Below are 22,954 nucleotides of genomic sequence, written 5' to 3' on the forward strand. Positions count from 1 at the left end.
AAACTGACATCATGATTAACTTATTTTAATCTCTATATGTAATTATAATTGAAATCTTCTACATTGGAAAGGATCCACATGTTCATATACTCTCTTTGTTGTCAATATACAACATAAAATATTTGGCTGAGATCAACAATAAAATATACCAACCACTGGGATTTTCCACTCTCTTTTCTCTCATGGAGATTGAATTTATTTTTCTTCCTTCCTTGTATGTTGTTATTGGAATGTTGTGTGTATAGGCTATATACTCAAATATTTCCTTATTTTGATCAAACTGCTGACCAACTAAACAGGATCTGGATGAACATGCTGTCCCACACGAAGCCATGAATCACTTTGTTCCCCTCCATCATTAGATTCGTATCTAAGCAAAATCCCAAACAAGATCTTCCCCTGTTTCATTGTGTAAACTCAGAATTGGAATTAATTCATGTATAAGTGAAAGGAAAAAGTGCACATTTGGTCTTCTAACTTCATGTAATGTTTCAGTTTGATTCCTTAATTTTATAAAATATCTTGTTAACCCTCTAACCTCAACAATCTCAAACGATGATTTTTTGCACAAATCATTGTTATTCTAAAAAATTAAACTTAATGTTCACATTTGAGGACTGATATTATTACGTTTAGATGACTGAAAAATATTTTATAAAATGGGAGAATTGCCTGCAAGGACTTAGTGCAATTATTTTCGAAGCTAAAATGACTGAACTATGCTTAATGAGTGAAAAGGCCTCAAGTGTAAACCCACATAGACTTGTGCAAACAAACAGACTTTTTGATGTAAATAATTGAACTTTTCTTATTCTTTATGGACCTTCTGTTATTAATTTTCTTCTGTTGACTTGTAAATTTTCTTCTCTTCAAGTACAAGTGTAAACTCATAAGGACTCTTGTGAATGAACAGACTTCTTGTTATAAATAATTTGATTTTTTTTTATAAATAATTTGATTTTTTTTTATTTACAAATCTTTTGTTGTTAATTTCCTTTGGTTAACATGGGAGACAAAGATGTTCTCACTTGATCAAGAATAGTTCGGTCTTTTTAGCTTTGAAAATAACATTGCAGAGCAGATTATTAGAATTTATTGGGCCTGTGGAGCAATTATCTTCCTTCAAGGGGGGCCTTATATGTGATTCTCCCTTATAAAATTACAGAACCAAAATGAAACATTTTCACACTCCTGCCAAAATAAAAAGCTATCATGACGCCATGTATGGAAAGTGGAACAAGCAGAGCAGATTCTCCATTAGTCCAAGTTAATCAGTTCATTACCATGTAGAGAAGGTTCAGTAAACACACAATTGCCTGTTAAAGGTATGGGCATTAAATAGTGTGTGTTTGATTTCACGTTGAAAACTACCAAAACCTTGGTAGAATTAAGTAGTGATGTGCTTCTACCAAAAATGATGGTTTAAATGGAAAGTAAGTAGTTAGGTGCTTCTATAAAAAATCATGGTTTAAATAGTTTCCAATGTGAAATCAAATATGCTCCTAGCCAATTGAAATCAACTTGCAAGATAGTAACCAATATAATGATTTGTTTGGCTAACCTTTGCTCTTCTGTATGATGCTAAAGTCGCCAAGGGTTCATTTGACTTGTGCACTTGTCCATCTTTCGGTGAAAGATTGATCATCTGGCAACGGTTACATCCCCCTAGTGACTGATGAACAGACGAAGAAAATATCAAAATCAGACAAAACAGTTATGTCCTTATTAATAATCATGACGACGACGACGATGATAATTCTTCATGACGAGTGTGTTAGTCCCTAATCGATTGATTAGTCCTGATTCTATTGAAAGTCAGATATTTGCTATATTTTAATTAGAGAACCTCATAGAAAGTATATAAGTTGGATCTAAATCCTAACAATTATCATTCTTATTTATATTCTTGATTAGGACAATTTTCATACAAAATGGTGACTGATAATCTTCTGCAAAAGAGAAAATAAAAATAATCAAGAAGTGACAAACATAAAAGTTAGCAAGGTTTGTCATCTAACCCAACCAATTTAATTTGGGCAAAGAGGAGAAAATTATTTTCTACAATTAAAGATATGAAAGGAATAGAATGGCACCAGTGCATACAATAATAGCTCAGAAATATAATCAATAATCTAAAGCCCAAATATCATTTAAGCTCATCATATCATCGGAAATAAAATTCATATGGAAGGTTTTTCAACGTGCAGCAAGAGCAACAAATGGCGCTGCAAAGAACTTGAAGTCTAAAAAGGAATTGAAGGCATAATTTTTGCCAATATGGAACATGAACACCAGAGTGGCACCAAGGCTATTAAGCCACAAAAACATCCTCTCTAAATTTGTCACGAAATAACAGAGGGTTAAAGAACTTACTCTGAAATAATGGTTTCCAATTTTAAGGCTTCTCCATCCATCTTCATCATATGGCCGGCCTCCAGATACCATAAGGTTTGGCCTAAATCTACTTGGACTGACTTGCGTGTCTGCTACAGATAAGCCTTTCTGTACATCTAGTGACATCAATTATAATTGGTCCAAATTCTATAATGAAAAGTAGTGGAAAAGTTGAAATGGAAAGTTCTTGTATCCCAAAAGAATTTAATGAGGATTAATCAAGTCAATATTTAATATACATTGAAATCCCCTTTGCAATGTAATAAATAGCTCAATCAATGACCATAGAAGGCTATGTTCAGATTATACTTTTGCAAAGCAAAAGGACTTTTAGAAAACAGACTTTTGCCCTAATTGATGCTTGGCTACATTTCAGGCTCAGTTTGCAAAACGGAGAACACACATGAAAAGCCAGTCTTGTAAACATAAATCATAAGAGCTGTTGGCAAACTTCAGTTCAGTTTGACAAATGTCTGTTTTGCGAAATTTTAACTAAACACACACTTTTAAGAACTTCTTCAATAAAATGCACATAATATTCAAGGTAGCATCCTACAAAGAGTGAAAGTAACTACTGCATATTTAAAAGAAATTGACTCTTCCTACAGAAGGAATTGCATGTCATCAGAAAATGAGTACAAGAGCATACATGGACTTAATCTGTCATTGAGATCAAGTACACTTTCTTCAGACACAAGCAAGAACTGTGCTTCATTGGCAAAATTGAGCTTGCTCTTTGTGTCTCTACATGTAACTGTGTCTTTGGCCTCGTACAACATTAAATCATGATCAGAAGTAGAATTACGTAACAGAGTGCATGGTCTACCAGTGGCTTTGCTAAACCAAGCATTGATGTCTTCATTGTAACTATGAACTATATACCTGAAGAACACAAATTATCCCAAGTATGAGGGAGAAAAAATAGAAGGGCATGTCTACTGCTTACTAATCAGGGTATTTGTAACAGAATTGCGAAAGATTCATTAACACATAAGTAAAACCTCATACGGTGCCAACTGCCAAGCCAAAAGGAAAAGAAAAGAAAAAACTTGATTTAGAAGAAGCACTAATGAGTCATGAGTAAACCATAATAATTAAACAAGATCACGAATCAAGGAGAAAGGTACAAGTCCTGGTGTGAGGGCCAGACTAAGAGATTCAAGTAAAATATGTATCACACTCAGCATATTTTGCTCTACCAATGAAAAAATTATTTTTATAAAAGGGAAAAAATTCTCCATGGGTGCTAAAGCTATGTGGTCAATTTTCATTTCATGTATCCATAACATATATATATATATATATATATAAAGAATATAGCTAGCCATATGAAGTAGAATTCTGCTATATATCACTCCCAATTTTTATGAAATACAAGATGCTCATTAAATGAAAAAAATAAGAAACAAATCCGTACCACTTCTACAACTCCAGATATTCCTTAAATAACTGTACATTCATTTATAGATCAAACAAAGAAATTGAAGTTATATCAGACAGAATAATTGAGGTCTTATTCATATTTTTCAATAACAAGCCTTATCTCATTAGGTGGGGTATTGCACATCACCATTGTGCTCTATTTTCAACCAAACTTTTAGGAATGCTTAGTAGAATTCTGCTATGGTGCTAGAAAATCATCCAATCATTTATCTCTACTCCAATTTAGAGTAGATCACATCTAAATACTGATAAGGCCAATAGTAAATATTATATTCACAATATCTAAAACATAGAAATAGAAATAAATATATCTGCCAACAGCACCACCCTTACACATGACAGGAGATATCCCAAAGTTCAAGCTGTTAACAAAGATCCTGTGAATGCCTATTGACAAACACAACAGAGCAACAAATGTGGGCTTGTTACATCTTCACTTTTAACACTTTCATTATGCAATTGGAAGTGATACAATTCAAGGAACGTGTTAATTAAAGCCCAGAAAGATTCAAAATTCTTTTTTTTTTCAGATTACTATTCATTTGGTATTTTCAGATTTTTTCAATAAACTTTGAAAAATCATAACTAAATCTAAAATACTCGTTTGAGGGTGCTCTAAACTCCTATTGAAAGCCCTTGAGGTCCTTTACATGAGAAAAATATAATCTTGGCCTCTAATCATCCCAATCAATACAATCATTCCTTCTCTAAGCTTTCTCTGCTTTTCTTTACTTTCCTTTCTCAGCCTAGATAGCAATTGCGCCATCTAAGAAAAAGTCAATGATACTCTCTCTATATTAGTTAACCAGACTCGAGATCTCTATATTTTGAACTCATCTTGGACCATCATCTTCCCAGAGAATTGTTGTACTCTGTAACGCAGTAACTTTGCTAGTTTTACCGTGATTATGATATCTGACCATGATGTTACTTACTGAACCCTTTTCAGATATACTACAATTCTTGTGATCTAACAGTGATTCTTCTCTAGAAAGCTTAGGACCTAATAAAGCTGTCAAATAACTTTACCTCTACCCAATACAGCAAGTGCATTGATTATTCTCCAAAACTGATCTTAGATGCCACCATCGCTCTCTTAGGCCTCACTTATTCTTTCTGGCCCATCCTAGACTTTTCTACACTTCAGCTGGCTCAATTGGGCTGGGTAGCCTAATTAATTCAAATTTGTTCTTAAGCTTCTAAGCCCAAAATTCAGGATGTCACATGGTTCATTCCACAATGCTCTTTGTTTCAACCATTTGCCACCTCCATCTTTAAAGGTTTAACCTCTTGGCAGAAATTATAACGAACACTAATCACAATTTTATTTTTAAATTAAATGAAAAGACATGTGTGAGCCGTATACATCAATAAAATTTTGATCATAGCAGAATGAAAGTATCAATATGCTATTCAGTATTAAAACACAACTTCTGTTCAACTGACTGTATGTGTATGATATTTGAGAGTTTCACAGTATTCTTTATATATATTCTTTGGTGTTTATGTAAGTATATTCATAAAACACAATCAATCAAACAAATTTAAAACATTTTCCAAGTTCTTTTTTCTCCTAAGAAGGGACTGAAGCGGTGGTTTATTTCTCAAAAGTTCAACATGAAGTCCATTTTAGTGGGGGAAAAGCATTTGTTTCGTATGCCATACAACTTAAAGTAGCATTGACATGAAAACTACATAAAATTGTTCCAAAAACTACAAAAGAAGAGACATAAAGCAATTAAGACCTTGGTAATTATGATAGAAGATTATTTAGTAACTAAAGCAGATAATTGAGCGCAATGAAAAGTTAGTCTAGAAGTTCAGGTTTGTCAGAATAATCACCAAGTAAGAAACCACCCAAAACAATTGACAAGAACCTGGTGTACAACAAAGAAACGTACAAGATTAAATAAAATTAAATACGCATATACAGTCATATACCTCTGACCATATAAATCAACATCCTCTCTACCACCAATGTCCACATCCGAATCTAGCTTGATTTCTAATCTTTGTTTACAATGTAAGGACTCCACAAACAACACCCCTTGACTGACGTCAATATAGGTACTTATAGAACACATTTGAGGAACCTACAAAATAAACACATAACAGATTAAAATGTCACTACATATACAATGTATTGACTCTGAAAAATAAAGACACAATCAATAACGGAATTAGATAGATAGAACTGGCTAGCATTTGGGACAATGTAAGAATTGTGCAAGCAACAATACTCAATGTTGTCTCACAACCCAAATCCAATCAAGAGGAGCTATATGCGATCCAATATGGAAAACAAGTTTCTGTAAAAACTAAAAACTAGGACAAGGATACTGCAAAATATTGTAAATAAATTATTCACGTTACATTTAAATTTACAAGAACTGATGACTGATATCAGAGCTACCATTAAAATATATCATAATATATAGTTACCCTTGACAATAAAATATATCATAATATATAGTTATCCTTGACAACTCGGTAACATTCCAATGCATTTTAATACTCTTCCTTTTTTGAAGTGTTTTGAGGCAGGTTAGAACTCAAAAAACAAACAACCATTTGTGGGAGGCATTTTAGCATTGCACGGAACAATTCTGCCAAGAAACGATGTGCTTCTTAGAACACTGTTTATTAGAAGAGTAAAAAGACAAGGCCAACCGAACTAGATTCATATAACTACAGATAAGGGCATTTATGTGAAGCGTGTTGATTTATTAGTTAGATTTGCCATAGCATTTGCCCCATTCATCTAACTTTCTTAGCAGGGTATCCAGACTCATCAGCCACCATTAAAAAAATGATTACATTTACATTTTGGTCCCAGAAAAATTCTCTGCTTTCAGTTGTTCCTGTAAAAAGTAAAAACAAATAATGTGTCCTTCCCTTTAACAACATATAGGTGCAACATGGTTTAGTGAATCAGAAATCAAATTGCAACTTAGTTTCTTTTATTTCACTTAATTTATTGTAGATGTTTCCTGAAGCTTTCCCAGCCAACTACTTCAGCTTCATTGTCAATGGAACATGCCAATCAATGGCAGCAAGCCCTCAAAATGCCATTACAGAAAACATTAAAAAAAAAAAAGAAATATTTTATAGAATACACAAGATCAAAGTAGATAGACATGCACAATATAACAATCACCAGATAACAAAAAATTAAGCCAATTAAATCAGCACTTAATATTAAAAGAAAGTAAAAATTATGCAGCCTGTAACATATAACAGGTCACATTCCCAGTCACAACGAGATATAACATCATATCTCAGTGTCCATTGGACTTAGAATCCTTTTCAATTTCTCTTGGTCTGGAGGTTGTATCTTTGAATTAACATAGTCAAGGTCATTTAGACTTATGAACACAGAAAGAGGAGCAAGGTGCCAGCAGAAAATTCAAATGAAATGGGAAAACAGAGACCCATCTTCATCCCTCACTGCTTAAAAAAGAGCTTTCATCTCCATGCAAATTAACCCAAACCAAATAACCAACTCCATACCTAGATTCATCCATTTGTACCGTTATGATTATCTGAAGGAAACAATAAAGACAAACCAGCATCACTTTTTGCACTGTTCATACAAACCCTTGGAAACCTTTATTGCCGGAGGCTTGGGTTCAGATGGAATTATAAAAGTGAGAAGATCAATTAGGATATAGCACTTGGGCGTGAGCTGACAGGTGTTCACTTTGAGTGATGCAAGTGATGTGGTATTATTACAGTAGTAGTAGGATCAATCTAAGCGCCAAATTCAAAATCAACATCTCTCTACTGCAAAAAGAAGCAAAGAATCACCATGTGGGTGTGGCGCACATAGTAATGGTCAGGGCCTCATAGGCATCTTTCCAAAAATCAATTCTTGTAGGTGTGTATGGAAAAGCATCGTTTGGGAGAAAACAATCCCTTTACTGGCACTCAAATTTCTTAAGAGGTTAGTCTCACGACTACCAATTGTGGGGATAACTTAGGCAACCCAAAAAAAAAAAAAAGGAGCAAATAATCCAGAACTTGATGGAACCTAGCTCACAAATGAATCACTTGTATGAAAAGCGATGATTACAGACCTAGTATCCTAGCTGTTCTATTTAAGTCAATACTCCCACTCACCTTGAGCCACAGATAGCATGTAACTGTAGAGAAAATGCTACAATTATCTATCCAATGAGAAGTGTTTTCAGCTGCTAAATTACCAAGAGACAGTCTACACCATTCTACCTTTTAACCTTGCACTTTCCCAATTGTAAACATGTGTTACAACTCTAGACCGAAGGAAATTTTCTTAGAGTCTGTTTGGCATGCTGCATAAGATAAGCCTTGATAACACAAGGCCTGATAGGATAAGCATTGCTCCTATACTTGAATGTTTGAGGGAATAAGGAGCCCAAAATGACAAAAATGATCAAATTGTGTATCATTTAGTGGGCTCGTCAAGATTTAAACCGAAAAGCATGTGGAACTCCAAAAAGTAAGAGAGCACACATATAAGAATTCATTTCACTATGTTGAAATGAGAAAGAAGAAAATGATAATTATTTAAAAAAACGAAAAAAAGAAATCAAACTCTACCACCATAAACAAAGACAAAGCCAAGTGCAATCCCTAAAATATGCATGCATACGTTATGGCACACACATTTAAGGATTCAAGCATCAAATAATAGCTTTACCTTTTTTTGTGTAAGAATTTCACCACTAATGCTTTTAAGAATCCACTCTCGATCATATTTCAGGCCTGCTCAAAATTTGCAGAAATGAGTATCTTTCCTTCTTCAGACCAGATAATACACATTTGTAATTATAATAATTTCAGATGAGAATATACATTAATGACATTTTGTATTTTAAAGGAGAAATCTTCATTGGTTATTTGAGATAAAAGAGAATATTCCAAATAGAGGGTGAGAATTTTGTAGAATATAGAAGACCAAGGGTGAGAACTCCGCCTATATTTATAGCCGGTCCCAAGCCCGGGTAAAGTAGGAGGGTTGTGTTAGGCCATCAACAGCCAATGTAAAAATTTGTTGAATCTATCATGAACATGGACAATAGACGTTATAATGTTAATGCTAGGTCGTTGCTCGTAAGTAACGCGCTGCATGGCTCGAGTACAGTGATAAGTGAGTTAGAGCCGCTGCATCGGCGCCCGGATGTAGTGTTAAATGAGCAAGGGCTACCGCGTCATTCTGGACGCACGCGGCTAAAGAAGTTAGTCCATAAGAGCAAAATTAGATTTGGTACTTGGAATGTTGGGACATAAAATTGTAAATCTGTAGAGGTTGTAGGGGTTATGATTCAAAGGAAAATCAATATCCTTTGCTTGCAAGAAACAAAATGGCGTGGAGAAGAAGCTAAGGATATTCAAGGTTTCAAACTTTGGTATACAGGAAAAGTAAGTGCACGCAATGGAGTAGGCATCATTATAGATAAGGAGTGGAAGAAGAACGTTGTAGAAGTTAGCAGAATAGGAGACAGAATTATTTCTTTAAAAATGATAATTGGACGTGAGACTGTTAATATTGTTAGCGCTTATGCGCCGCAAGTCGGGACAGAAGCCAGTCTTAAGGAATTATTTTGGGAGGATCTGGAGGGGTTGATTCAACACATACCACAGAGTGAAAAGATTTTTATTGGAGGAGACTTTAATAGGTATGTCGGGAGGGAAGCTGGTCAGTATGCGAGGGTGCATGGTGGTTTTGGTTTTGGAGAGCTAAACAATGAAGGACAAACTCTTCTTGATTTCTCATTGGCGTATGATTTTAAGATTGCCAACACTTGTTTCAAGAAGAGAGATGAGCATCTCATCACTTACAAAAGTGGAGCCTCAAGGTCACAGATTGATTTTCTTTTGGTTAGGAACACAGATAGAAAACTTTGTAAAAATTGTAAGGTGATCCCCGGAGATGCTGTAACGACACAACATAGGGTCCTAGTCCTTGATGTGTGTATTATGAGTAAAATCCAAAAACGTCGACAAGTAGTAACACCAAGAATTAGGTGGTGGCAATTAAAAGGTGAGAAGCAAGATATTTTCAAGCGAAATCTTTTGGATAAAGGAATTTGTGATTCTCAGGGAAGTGCTAACATCATATGGGAGGATATGGCGAAAAAGATACGGGAAGTTGCAAAAGTAGTTTTGGGAGAATCGAAAAGTTCTGGTTCGAGAGATAAGGAGTCTTGGTGGTGGAATAATAGTGTACAAGACAAAATCAAGTATAAGAAGAACTGTTTTAAAGCCATACATTTGTGTAACAATGAGGAAAATTGGGAGAGGTACCGTATGGCTAAGAAGGAAACTAAGAGAGCTGTGGGTGAAGCTCGTTCTAAAGCTTTTGAAGAATTTTATAAGAATCTTGAGACGAAGGAAGGAGAGCAAAATATTTATAAGATTGCCAAGAGTAGGGAAAGAAAATCAAGAGATCTAGAACAGGTAAGGTGTATTAAGGATGAAGAGGGCAGAATTTTAGTTACAGATGATGAAATTAAAAATAGATGGGAGACTTATTTTTCTAAACTTTTCAATGATGGAGAGGATTCATCTAGTAACTTGGAGGATTTAGTAACTGGTAAGGGAGAACAAAATTTGTCATTCTATCGAATAATACGTGATAAGGAGGTAAAGGAAGCTCTTAAGAAAATGGCAAATGGTAGAGCCAACGGACCTGATTGTATATCTATCGAAGCGTGGAAATGTTTAGGTGAAGAAGGGGTGAGATGGTTAACTAAGTTATTTAATGTGATTTTACGGTCCAAGAAAATGCCTGATGAGTGGAGGAGAAGTACATTAATTCCTATTTATAAAAATAAAGGAGATATTCAGAATTGTACTAACTATAGATGGATTAAACTCATGAGCCACACAATGAAATTGTGGGAGAAAGTAATTGAGCACAGGTTGAGATTGGAGACAAGTATTTCTGAGAATCAATTTGGTTTTATGCCAGGTAGATCAACTACAGAGGCGATTTATCTACTAAGGGGATTAATGGAAAAGTATCGTTGTAAAGATAAAGATCTACACATGGTTTTTATTGATTTGGAAAAAGCTTATGATCGTATACCAAGAGAAGTGCTTTGGAAAGCGTTGGAAAAAAAGGGAGTACGGATTGCTTATATTAAAGCCATACAAGATATGTATGAGGGGGTAAAAACTAGTATAAGAACGCCTAGTGGTCAAACAAAGGATTTTCCTATAAAGATTGGACTACATCAGGGATCATCTCTGAGTCCTTATTTGTTCAACTTGATTTTAAATGTTTTGACGGAACATATTCAAGAGGAAATCCCGAAATGTATGCTCTTCGCGGATGATATAGTTCTTATAGCAGAGACAAGAGAAGAGGTTAATTGCAAACTTGAGTTATGGAGGAGGACATTGGAGTCGAAAGGTTTTCGTCTGAGTAGAAGTAAGACGGAATATTTATATTGTAAATTTGGTAAAGGACTATTCGAAAATAATTTGGAAGTGAAATTGGGAGATCAAATTATACCTCAAGTGGAAAAGTTTAGATATTTGGGAGCCATTATTCAAAATGATGGCGAAATCAGTGGAGATATTTCACATAGAATTCAAGCAGGGTGGTTTAATTGGAGAAAAGCTAAAGGAGTTATTTGTGACCGTAAGGTGCCTAATAAACTTAAAGGAAAGTTTTATCGCACTGCTATCAGACCAGCAATGTTATATAGTAGTGAATGCTGGGCTCTAACGGGACAACAAGAGCATAAAGTTGGAGTAGCAGAGATGAGAATGTTACGATGGATGTGCGGACATACACGTAAAGATAAAATTCGAAATGAGCACATACGCGAAAAAGTGAGGGTGGCACTTATTGAGGAAAAAATGGTAGAAAATCGGTTAAGATGGTTTGGGCATGTACAAAGAAGACCAAGGGAGGCACCAGTGAGAAGAGTAGAACATATAACTTTGAGTCCGATTAAGAGAGGTAGAGGAAGGCCTAAGAGAACACTCTTGGAAGTTGTTGAACGCGATCTCTTAATTAATAATATTCCTAAAAGCTTGATAAATGATAGAACACAATGGCGTCTTGCAATCCATGTAGCCGACCCCACCTAGTGGGATAAAGGCTTGTTGTTGTTGTTGTATAGAAGACCAAGGAAATTGAAAAGGGGAAAAATGAGAAAATCCCCTTCTAAACAGGAACAGACTTGTAACTAATGATATGATAAAAAGAACAATATTTCCCAGAGGATCGGTTATATAAACAGGCTTCAAATCCAAGGCATTGAACTGACCACATGGTATGAAAATGATCCAAACAAATTTCGCTGTAATAAAGTGAACTTTCCCAATGAGAAATGAGTTTACCAGTCATGTTTCTGCCTGAGGTAAAAGAAGGAATTGCAATTTCTCTGTTCTTAAACCTTGTTTCTTGTGATAGAAGTTGATGAAAATTAAATATAACTCATATTAATAAGATGATAATCTGCCAAAAGTAAATGATTACCATTGTTGCTAAGAGGCCAACTGCCTGAGCTGAAACCACCACAGGATTTTATTGGGTATATAGTAATAGATTGAAGAGAGTAACCAGAAGACAATGAACACCTGTAAAAGCCTGTACGAAGTAAATGTTCATAATTAGTTCAACAATAAGAATCACTGGCTGAAAATTTTAGTTTGTTTGACATCAGCAAGCCAACTAATTAGCTACACACATGTGTGCACTTTTATTTTGCATTTAACGCAAATTTATTCCCATCTTTGGTCAAATGAGGCGAAGGATGAATGAAAAAAATATACAAGCCCTCTAGATGGGAACTGGGAAGGATGTATATAATTTAAATTTAAATCTATTGAGTAAAGAGAGCTGACCATTCAATTGTTTTATATTGCTGATGGGACTTTCAGATGAAACGAAGGAACCAGCTACAAAATCAACAAATTTCTGAAAAGACGAACACGAGAATTAGATCACAACAGATCAGCTAACATTGTTGGGAATGCAGTCAACAATCATCAAAAATTGACACATGAAGCAAAAAGCCAAGCCAAACCACAAATTCATCATCGTGAAATTTCTTTCACTTCATTTTTACTTTTTTGTGAGCATGAGCATAAGGTAATTAGTAAATGTTAGCTACCCAAACAAAAATCAAATGAACTCAGAATCCAAAATCCAGAAGAGTTTTAAAAGCTTAATAGTCGAATAAGATAGGATGATGAAAAGAGTTCAAACCTTGGCCTCTTCATATGTTGACATGTAGCCAAAGGATACTCTCACAGCTCCAGTTGGCTTTCCATTAATTATATCGTGATCATCCCAGCAAACATGGCCGGCCTGTATTTTTATGTCTAACTATCATTTTGAGGATATATGCATATGAACCTTCAACAAAACAATAATGTCAATTGCAAGCAAATAAAATCGGTTGACAGGCAGTAACCTCTGTGTTAGAAAGCAGATCCACGTGAGACAGCCCAAGGTATTTTGCACAAGCACCTGGATTACAGAAGCATCCTGTCTAAACAGATAGCAGATATGATACACAATCAGCATCATAGCAATAAGCAAATATATATTACTAAGCAAAAGCAGGACAACAGAATTAAAAAAATATAGCCTTAACAGATGGAAAAGATAATTTTTTAAAAATGAAGAAAATCCTCATTTGTACCCGTAGCTGAATTCCTGATAAAGATGCCAGCTTTTCCACTTCTCGATATCCATACCAAGAACCGTCTGGCCTCTTCATGTTGAATGAGACTGTTGGACCCATTTCATGACACAATTCCTGGATTCAGAAAAACAATAGGATCAAGCTAAATCCACCTATAAAGAAACAATAAGCAGCCTTATCCCACTACGTGGTCAGCTACATAAGTGCTTCCACAAAAACCCATTTCATGACAGAACATGCTAAAAGGATGTATTTATGAAGCAATGAACAATCCCAAGGAAGCGACCATAAGTCCTTCCACAATAATGAAAACAAATACAAGGACAGGTTTTCCATCATTGATTGATTATGGGAGTGTAACCTCACCATCAGCTGTGTCTGGCAATTTATTATTGAAACCCAACGCTGTTTAAGTAATTTACAAATTGAATTAGATCCGTAAGATTGTACAGTATTTACAGCTATACACTGAGAGGTTGTAACTTCGGAACTCACAACATACATAAGTCTTAAAATTCTCAAACCATGTATTGGACAAAAACCAAACTGTAAAGTAACATACCCTTGATTTATGACATCCATAGAGTACGCACACTCTGGATCCATTCCCATGCCTAAGGGCCAAAAGCATTTTCCTTGTATACAAGGCAAGGGATATTGTATGCCTACAAGGCAAAAGGATTTTGTACTACTCAGAGCATACAGAATTTTAATCAAGGAAATTTTGTAACAGCATAGATGGGAGGATAAAAACTCCTGGGTCTAAGGAAAAAATCATACTGACAGAGATATGAATAAACCTCCTCTGAGCTTTCACCCAAAACCTCTAGCTTTTAGGGAGGCCACTTCTGAACACAATATTTCAGATGCCAGTGGCCATATATTCAACTATCATCATCCCATCATCATGTTAAAATATAGAATAAGGTAGCAACTGGCACGTGCTTTGTCTGCACCTTATTGCACATCTCATTCTCATCCTTCGCTTTCAACTAACAGCTTAACCTTTTGGATTACTATAGTTCATGACAACAGCTAAGAAACATCCATCATGTAAGGCAGATATAGCAAATCCAAAGACTTCGATGAATCCATACATTCTTTGTTACTTGCGCTCATTATTTGTGGTGATCCCCCCATTAGTTACAAAGCTAAAGTTCCTTCTAAATTTAACTACGTTTATGGCTATGAGGTCTGAGATGACTAATAGTCAACTCTACTCCAGTCCTTTTTCTGCTTTTACATGTTTCATGCAGCATTAGCAATACAAGTCATGCTCAAGCCAAAAAGAAAGAATAATAAGTCATGCAACTTCTGGTAAACAATGCTTGGGGCACAGGAATCATAGAACTTATTACTTTTTCAGTTTAGTATTTATGACCATTGGAGGTATGATAAAAACTAGTCAACTGTTTATCCCTTGGCACTCCTTCCTTTACTTTCTCAATCAAAATTAGGTTTCAACACAAGGTGTAATAAGACTTCACTTTGCCTAAACTTCAATTCACAGGCCTTTCATGGGAGGGGTATGATAGAGTTCCAAGATAATGTACGATCTAGGAAGAGAAATATTATGAATAAATATTATTTTTAATTTATTTTAGATATTTTCTATTTAATAATATTGTTTATACTTTATTTAGGTATTTAGTTATCTAAATTTTATGTAGATATTTAGATATTTATTTAGATATTTAGATATTTATTCAGATATCTAGTTATTTAAATTTTATACAGATATTTAGTTCTTTAAATTTTATTTAGATTTTATTCAGTATTTTATATAGATATAAATTTTAGGATATTTTATTCAATTTTATTTAACTATCTAGTTATCTATATTTTATTCATTATTTTAGATTGTATTTAGTATTGTAAATATGTTTAGCAACTCAAAAGCAGTCATATCGTGAATAAAACAGACTTTTGGTCCTTTGAAGATTCTCCTCAGCATAGCTATTGAGAGAATTATAGAACAAGATTCTTGTTCTATATCATCTTGATGAATCTATTCCCTTTATTTCCTCCTATCGGTTCTCTATTCTTTTATTAATATTATAAAGTTAGATTTTGATTTCATGTGTTAATAGATAATTATCTTCCTTATTTCTCTCTACCCATCATGGATCCTATCAGGGTGTGTATGTTAGAGATTATAATAAAATTATTCATGAACTTCTACTCAACAGCTTAAATTTGGAGTGGAATGATGTTGGACAAAAAGCCTTCAGTCAATTTGTTTGGCAAAGTATTTTGACTCATCTTAGCTATTTTTCATCTTGCAGTCAATCAGCTTTCACAACCCCCAATTCAGTGAGATCAGAGGCATAGTTTAGTATTTCATAAAGCTCTCTCTGAAAGGTGGGGTTAGAAGTTACGAGTAAATGTTTCATTGGCATTACATTATATTGTGTTTAAATTTTTAATATTTTATTGTGTTTGAATATTAAAAATTACAAGCATGTTATATGCTACTGGTGCTTGCCTATCAAAAGGAAAAAAAAAAGAACTTAGAAGCCTTCAGGAAGCTATAAATGTCATCAACATAACTACTTCTCGTAACTTTTATTAATATTTTTAAAAAGCAGATTTTGCAAATTATAAGCAATACCAAACTGGAGACAAAATGGCAACAAAATTCAAATAGACAGAGATAAGATAATAAGAAGATAATATCTCTGTGCTAAGAGTTCAGCAGGAACAAGGGCTTTTTCAACATAGATACATATATATCCTCTTCTGTACCGTGATATTGCTGATACTGTTAGGGAATTCAGGGTCTTGAAGCCATGGCGAATAGATGCTATGCTCAAGAATGACACAGTGCCATCCTCAAACAGGTCTTCAATTGCTTCCCTTCTCTTGATAAAATCAATGTCAGCAATTGATGCAGCAACAGTACCTGTGATAGGGGCAGCATAAATGACTCATCGAAGTATTAACCATAAATAGACATCAAGCCATCAAGCCACAAACCTCCGCTAAAGTATGCTTTCTTCAGCAATTTGGCCGCATCTGTAATTGAAAAGGAATGATGAAGACAATCATTAGGAGACTAACATTTGCATAATTAGACTAGTATAGCAAGCATGAAAATTCCATCAATACCATGACTAATTGAGCATCTTGTTTAATTTAAAAAGTAAATAAAAGAAGAAAATACAAGTGGAAAAAGTGGGTAAACAAAGTGAGTATCATACAGTATAAATTCATTTTCTAATTTCTAATTTTAGCAAACATGATAATTTTTGTACTCAGACAAATTAAATAAAAATAAGGAGAGAAAAAGCAAGGAAGAAAAAAGAAAGACTAATCAAACTATACTAATGAAAGGCTAATCAAACTATACTAATGAAAGGCTCAATGACAGCGCATACATAGGATAAAACATAAACTCTATTTAGGCTAATATAAGGACCAAACCGATGAACTCATATTAATTTAAAAAGTAAATAAAAGAAGAAAATACAAGTGGAAAAAGTGGGTAAACAAAGTGAGTATCATACAGTATAAATTCATTTTCTAATTTCTAATTTTAGCAAACATGATAATTTTTGTACTCAGACAAATTAAATAAAAATAAGGAGAGAAAAAGCAAGGAAGGAAAAAGAAAGACTAATCAAACTATACTAATGAAAGGCTAATCAAACTATACTAATGAAAGGCTCAATGACAGCGCATACATAGGATAAAACATAAACTCTATTTAGGCTAATATAAGGACCAAACCGATGAACTCATATTCCCTCTTTCTGGTCTTTTTTCAACCACGTGACCCTCCTCAACCTACAAGAGTTCCCAAATGTCCAACTACCTCTTAACAGAAGATAAAAGAAAACGACTAAGATTAACCTGAATATATCAAATAATGAACCCCTTATTGTTTGATCCTGCATAAAATTGAGCTAAGAATGCCCTACATAGGAATCTTTACCACCTATATGGAACTTACGAGACTGCTCATGTTGGTAATTGATGGCCTGAAAGGAACAGGATAGTACAGAATTAAGATAGAAAACCTCATGCTAAAAGTCCGATCATCAAAGCATAATCATTTAACAGAACCAATTGGAAATCATACAGCCAAACATATCTTTCAAGTCATATATCAAACATAACAATATAGACCAGTTTCTGATACAGATACCACTCAAAATGACCCAACAAATTGGAGGATGAAATCCAATATTTTCAGAGATAATAATCCTTAATATTAAAAAAAAGAGAGAGATAACAATACTTTTTTAACCACCAAACATAACAAATTATGATATATAATATTTCTTCAAGTTTCTTACCACTACGAACAATGAGAGCTCCAAGCCCAGTTGGATAGCCGAACATCTTAACAGAAATCAACAAGGTAAAACATCAATTTCTTTAGTCATTGATGGTCAATCAAAACAAGTTCAAACTTCACAAACTAATACCTTGTAAAAGGAAATACTAACAAAATCTGCAGGATACTTGGATAAATCAGGAGGTTTAGTAGAACATCCTTTTGCGGCATCAATCAAGACTTTCCACTGGCCATTCCTACAAAAACAACATGAGCAAATGTCTATCATCAATGCTTTGAGGATGTCACAAAGAATAACAAAGCCACCAACGAATACAAGACCAGTAGGAATAGAGAAAAAGAAAGGAAAACAGCAAAACAGCATGATCATGTCCACAGTTGAAACTAATGCGCCAGTTGGTAAGGAATCTTTTCATAGGCAAACAAAATATTCAAAAGTAGATACAATTCCCTTAAGATAAATCGAATATATCAGATTTGCCTCCACATAAGCCAGAATAGGTCATTCTATTCCTTGTAGGAATTACCATCACATTACCAGCCATAAATAAAATATTGTAATAATGGAAAAACAAATAAAATAAACAACATATAAAACAGACAATGCAAAAAGTAAACATATGCATATAGGATTCTTTGCTGAAATATCCTTGTAATCCAAAAAAAAAGTAATATCAAAACCATAAATACTGACCAATACATATATAACAAACAATTGTTTCGGATTTAGGCATCTAAAAACAATTTAAGCTTCTAAACAATACAATAAACCATGAATTTTGCATAGGAATAAAGAAAGTTGCCTTCATCTCTTTCTATCACACATTTTATTTGCACATTATAAAAAATCCCAGTTAGGACACCAGAAGCAAGAGGAAAGTTGCATAATAACATGAATTTGACAATCACATTTATTGTCCTAATATGTGCTATAAGACAGGCATTGTAGCGGCAAATATAAACATCACGAAGTCATTTTACATGTTAGTTAAACAAGAGATTTAAAGCCATAAATAGACACATAAGGAGATAACAAGATTAAACAATGTAGTATGTTACTTGCAAAACGAAGAATCTCCCAGAATCCTTCTCGAGTCTTCCTTGATAATCCTCACCAGGTCAAGGCTAAATCTCAACCCTGAGAAATTGCACTCCGAGGGGAAGGCAAACAAATCATACACATCACCTGCATATAAAAAAAATGAAAAACCAGATATCATATAGAAGGTCCAAAACCCCAAGAATAATCTGACTTTAAAAGTTACCAGCAGGCTCTTGCTCTTGCAATCCATATCCTTTTCTCCTTTGTACTTGGTGAGGTGATATCCTTACGGAAATTGTATCTCCAGATATACCAGGATGCATGTCTTCTTCAATATCTACCGCAATAGCTGAAGCTCCTTGATCCAGAGCATATCTAATACTAGTTAAGGTGCACAGGATGAGATATTGATCATCAATATATGAAAGTAATCATCGTGAAAAAAATATGGAACATGTTTTAAGAATCCTAATGGAGCAGGAGTTTCTTTCCCCTTTCACCAAACAAAATGTTCTTAGAAATAGAAAGAGAATATATAAATACAAAGGTAGAGGAAAAAATTGTCTTCCAACTCCCAAAACAACAATAAGTCTTATCCTGACAAGTAGGATCAACTACATGGATTATATAATACTATTGTGCCTCACCAAAACTAACTCTTCCAATATACCATTAACCAAAAGACCTCGATAAGGTGTCTTCCAACTCCAAACATACAAAAATAAAATAATCAAATTCCAACAGAGATAAAGTCAAATTAAGCTATAATCACATTAAAATGAAAAAGTTAGATGATGCCCAAGCACGAGATAGCAAGTCTTATAAATTATGCCATCTAAAATGTTACACGTTTAAACATGATGATTTTTTCATGATTCCATTTCTTTTCCTCACAGCATAGTGTGACTCAACATTACCCACCAGAATACCACTGGTGCAGTTGTGCCTCCTTGTGTTAAAGACAGTTAAGTATATGATCTTTTAATGTGCAACAGTCTCTTCTTCAAAACAGGAAAGAGATGAGAATAACAAGTAGTTAACCCAGATCTCACAAGATCCGTTCCTGGATCACAAATGGTAAAAGAGCAAATACCAACAGAACTAACAACACATCATTTGAGCCAATCACTCATCACAACTGATCAACGGGTATCACAGAATGGTTAATCGTAGATATAGTTCAAAGTGGCTTCAATGCCACTTGAAGAGCCAATTGTGTTTGGTACTCATAAACTCATCATATCTATAGTCCTGAATAATTTAGTTATCAGAAAGGATACTCTCTTATTCCAAGAACACTATTATGATTCTCCATTGAATACATGAAATGGCTCTTACAACTCCATGGAAAAGCCTCGCCAACCAACTTCAATGCTGCTGTAGCCCCGGAGGTAAATATACATTTATAGTCTTTTGGAGATGCTTTGCAGTAGTCAAGGACCTGTATGGTTCACAGTTCAAAAATTCAAGCCAAATGTAAAATTTTATAGACATGTTAATTCTCTCTACAAAAACTGAAAACAAAAGAAAAATATCAAAAGCCTAGTAAGCGAGTAGTAGCAACATGACCCAACCTACAAAGTTGCTAAGCAAAGCAAAAGGACAATGCCATCTACAGTGGCACATTGCCCAAGAAAAATTTGCATTCAGTCGTCCCTTGTGAAATTTAACTTAGTACTTCATTCACCATCTCCTAGGTAGACAGGACTGATTTTTAAGTCATTGATCCTAAGGATCTCTTAATACAAAAGCTGTTTTTGAATTAACTTTATTGACTTTTATAACAGGTAGCTAATGTGTTAAGACAACTCAATGTACCTGCTGACGAGCTTCTTTCATGATCTCCAATGTAGCAGAACTGGAGTCACTTTGGCTATCTGGTGTGAAGATTAAGGAATTTTACTTGATACAGTCATTGCAAATTACCAGTAATATAAGTTAGCCCCACATCTAAAAATGCAAGTTCTATGAAGAGGATTTCTTTTAAGCCAGAATATTTACTGAATTGAAGACAATTAGAAGAGTATAATAACAAGCAGAAATCCTCAGGGGCCATTAATTTAAAACACCAAATACTGACCAATGCCCAAAAAAAAAAAAATCCAGTTTAGTTTGAACGTGTGTGTGTGTGTGTGTGTGTGTGTGTTTCTAAGATCCCCAATTCCCAAAAGCAAAATTCCTTGATAAACATAAATGAGATATCAGCGTGTGAAATGAGGATGTGGGAAGTAGTACTTAGAAATTGTTTCATTCTTCTCTAGTTTCCACTGACCACATTAATCACATCAAGCACAGAATAGATGAAATTTTCTTCTTACACACAAGGCCTTAATACAGGTGATCATTAGAAAATTTGCAAGAGTTCCACCCCTGCTTTAGATTTTGCACAAGCCAGATCCAATTACCTTAACTGCAAGCACAGTTGCTGCTGATAGAAGAGTGTTTGCAGCATCCTGAACAACACAGTTATGCTTTAAAATTTGAAATTTTGGGCTTTAACTTCAAGTTACAAAATACTTAACAGACAGCATAACTGGTAATATTGAAGGCCAAATAGAGGCCTTGCTAAATGGAAGTATTTCATAAAGGAAATGAAATAGCACTGTTTCTCTTTAAAATCTGTCATTTGGCAATCCTGTGAAAGAAAATATTTTTTGAAAATCAAATCAAACCACTAAGCCAAAACATCCAAAATACAGACTGGTTTCAACTGGCAAGCAAATGATATGCAGAGCCTTAAGACCTTGATTCACATGAATTGAAGATGAGATAAAACCAAATAATTCTTCGTATAAACATACATGTTAACACGTGTGTAAGGAAAAGGAAAATCATAAATGTTATCACTGCCATATCAGGATACGAGGATTTCCGTATACATTACTAGTAAGATCTTTGAAAACCAACCCCATCTGCTCATCGGAGTATAAAGTGGCTCCAGCATGATCCAAGTATACGAGATCTAGAATTTAGAATTGCAACAGAAATAGTTAATTCACACAAAAAAGAAAACGATAAGTAGTGAGGATTACAGAAAACCTTCTACTTGAAACAGAAATCACACATTTTGCCCTCACAAAGTTTAAGCAAATATTTCACCGTTAATCAAAGTCATCTTAATCAAAACTGTTCACAGTTCTACATATATATCGGACATGAAGAATAAGTGAATGCATTCTTGCAATTGTAATGGAAAGGAAAGAGGATTGTTGAATTTTAGCGTGCCACCATTGTTTGAGATGTTTCACAGAAGCAGCTTCAGGTACTTCTTTTCTTCTATTTTGTCTATATGATAGGAAAATCACAGTAAACAATGCTTCATATTAATACCGTAGTGGAACCAAAATACAAGTCAAAAAAGTCAAAGAAAAATTAATAACATTCCCACTTTCCTATCTTTCTTTAAGTGAAATTCTCTACGGAGATAAACTATTGACCTTGTAACCTCTTGAATTCAGTGGCTCGAAGTTCATCAATGTTCTTGGGACCGTTGGGATACCCGTAATCGTGGCCAAACTCCTTGAGAAATTCTTCCTTGGCAGCTTCCATGTTCAATTGCACAGAAATCTCCAGAGAAGGAAAGAAGATGATGAAACTCGAGAAGCCAAGCAAGCAAGTTTGGGCTAGTCCAAAATAAATAAATGAATGAAATAATGAAATGAATAAATGAATAAATATAAAACCGAGGTTCGATTGCCCCTAGCGGTCATAGCCGATTCCCCTGAGATCCACGCGTATTATTCATTATTTCATTCATTTATTCATTTTGGTATTAATATTAATATTTATAATCAAATCATGTGAATCTTTATGCATTAATTTAATTAATAAAAAATTTATTATTAAAAAATAATTTATAAAAAATTCACATGATTTAATGAAATACAAACACTTTAAATATATAAAGCAAAGTATATAAATTTTTTTCAATAATATATTCCTCATATTAAAAAATATAAGGTATTTTTAATTAAATTTTTAATAAATTAATTGTTTATCTTCAATTTAACATTATATTTTTATATTTACCTCTATTTAATAAATTATTTTACTTTAAAATAAATATAAATTATTTATTCATTAAGAACATTTTTAAGAAAAGACAATGGTTACTCTTTAAAATATTAA

General features: G+C 34.0%; 1 protein-coding gene across 5 annotated transcripts; it reads right to left on the reverse strand.

The window, feature by feature from the left end:
• Window positions 1-15: 15 nt before the first annotated feature.
• Window positions 16-22,444, reverse strand: LOC129315179 (molybdenum cofactor sulfurase). Of its 5 annotated transcripts, none has more exons than XM_054958741.1 (22): window positions 22,264-22,444; window positions 21,690-21,788; window positions 20,645-20,703; window positions 20,107-20,267; window positions 19,050-19,201; window positions 18,844-18,970; window positions 17,936-18,020; window positions 17,783-17,828; window positions 16,461-16,499; window positions 16,230-16,386; window positions 14,047-14,149; window positions 13,482-13,598; window positions 13,251-13,328; window positions 13,043-13,144; window positions 12,679-12,751; window positions 12,311-12,421; window positions 8,516-8,580; window positions 5,779-5,930; window positions 3,044-3,276; window positions 2,374-2,510; window positions 1,562-1,672; window positions 16-399 (listed from the first exon to the last, which is right to left on the reverse strand). In XM_054958741.1, the coding sequence occupies exons 1-22, from the start codon at window positions 22,373-22,375 to the stop codon at window positions 292-294; spliced, it is 2,427 nt and encodes an 808-aa protein (XP_054814716.1). In that variant the 5' UTR covers window positions 22,376-22,444; the 3' UTR covers window positions 16-291. The 5 variants fall into 5 exon arrangements, 4 of the variants coding, with proteins under 4 accessions (XP_054814716.1, XP_054814715.1, XP_054814717.1 ...); XM_054958740.1 differs by having other exon boundaries at window positions 17,915-18,020; XM_054958742.1 differs by having other exon boundaries at window positions 12,311-12,392; window positions 12,677-12,751; window positions 17,915-18,020.
• Between the last annotated feature and the right edge of the window lie 510 nt (window positions 22,445-22,954).

The sequence above is a fragment of the Prosopis cineraria genome, unplaced genomic scaffold, assembly GCF_029017545.1.
Source record: "Prosopis cineraria cultivar Desert tree isolate PC_DT_omini unplaced genomic scaffold, ASM2901754v1 PC7, whole genome shotgun sequence".
Taxonomy (NCBI): Eukaryota; Viridiplantae; Streptophyta; class Magnoliopsida; order Fabales; family Fabaceae; genus Prosopis; species Prosopis cineraria.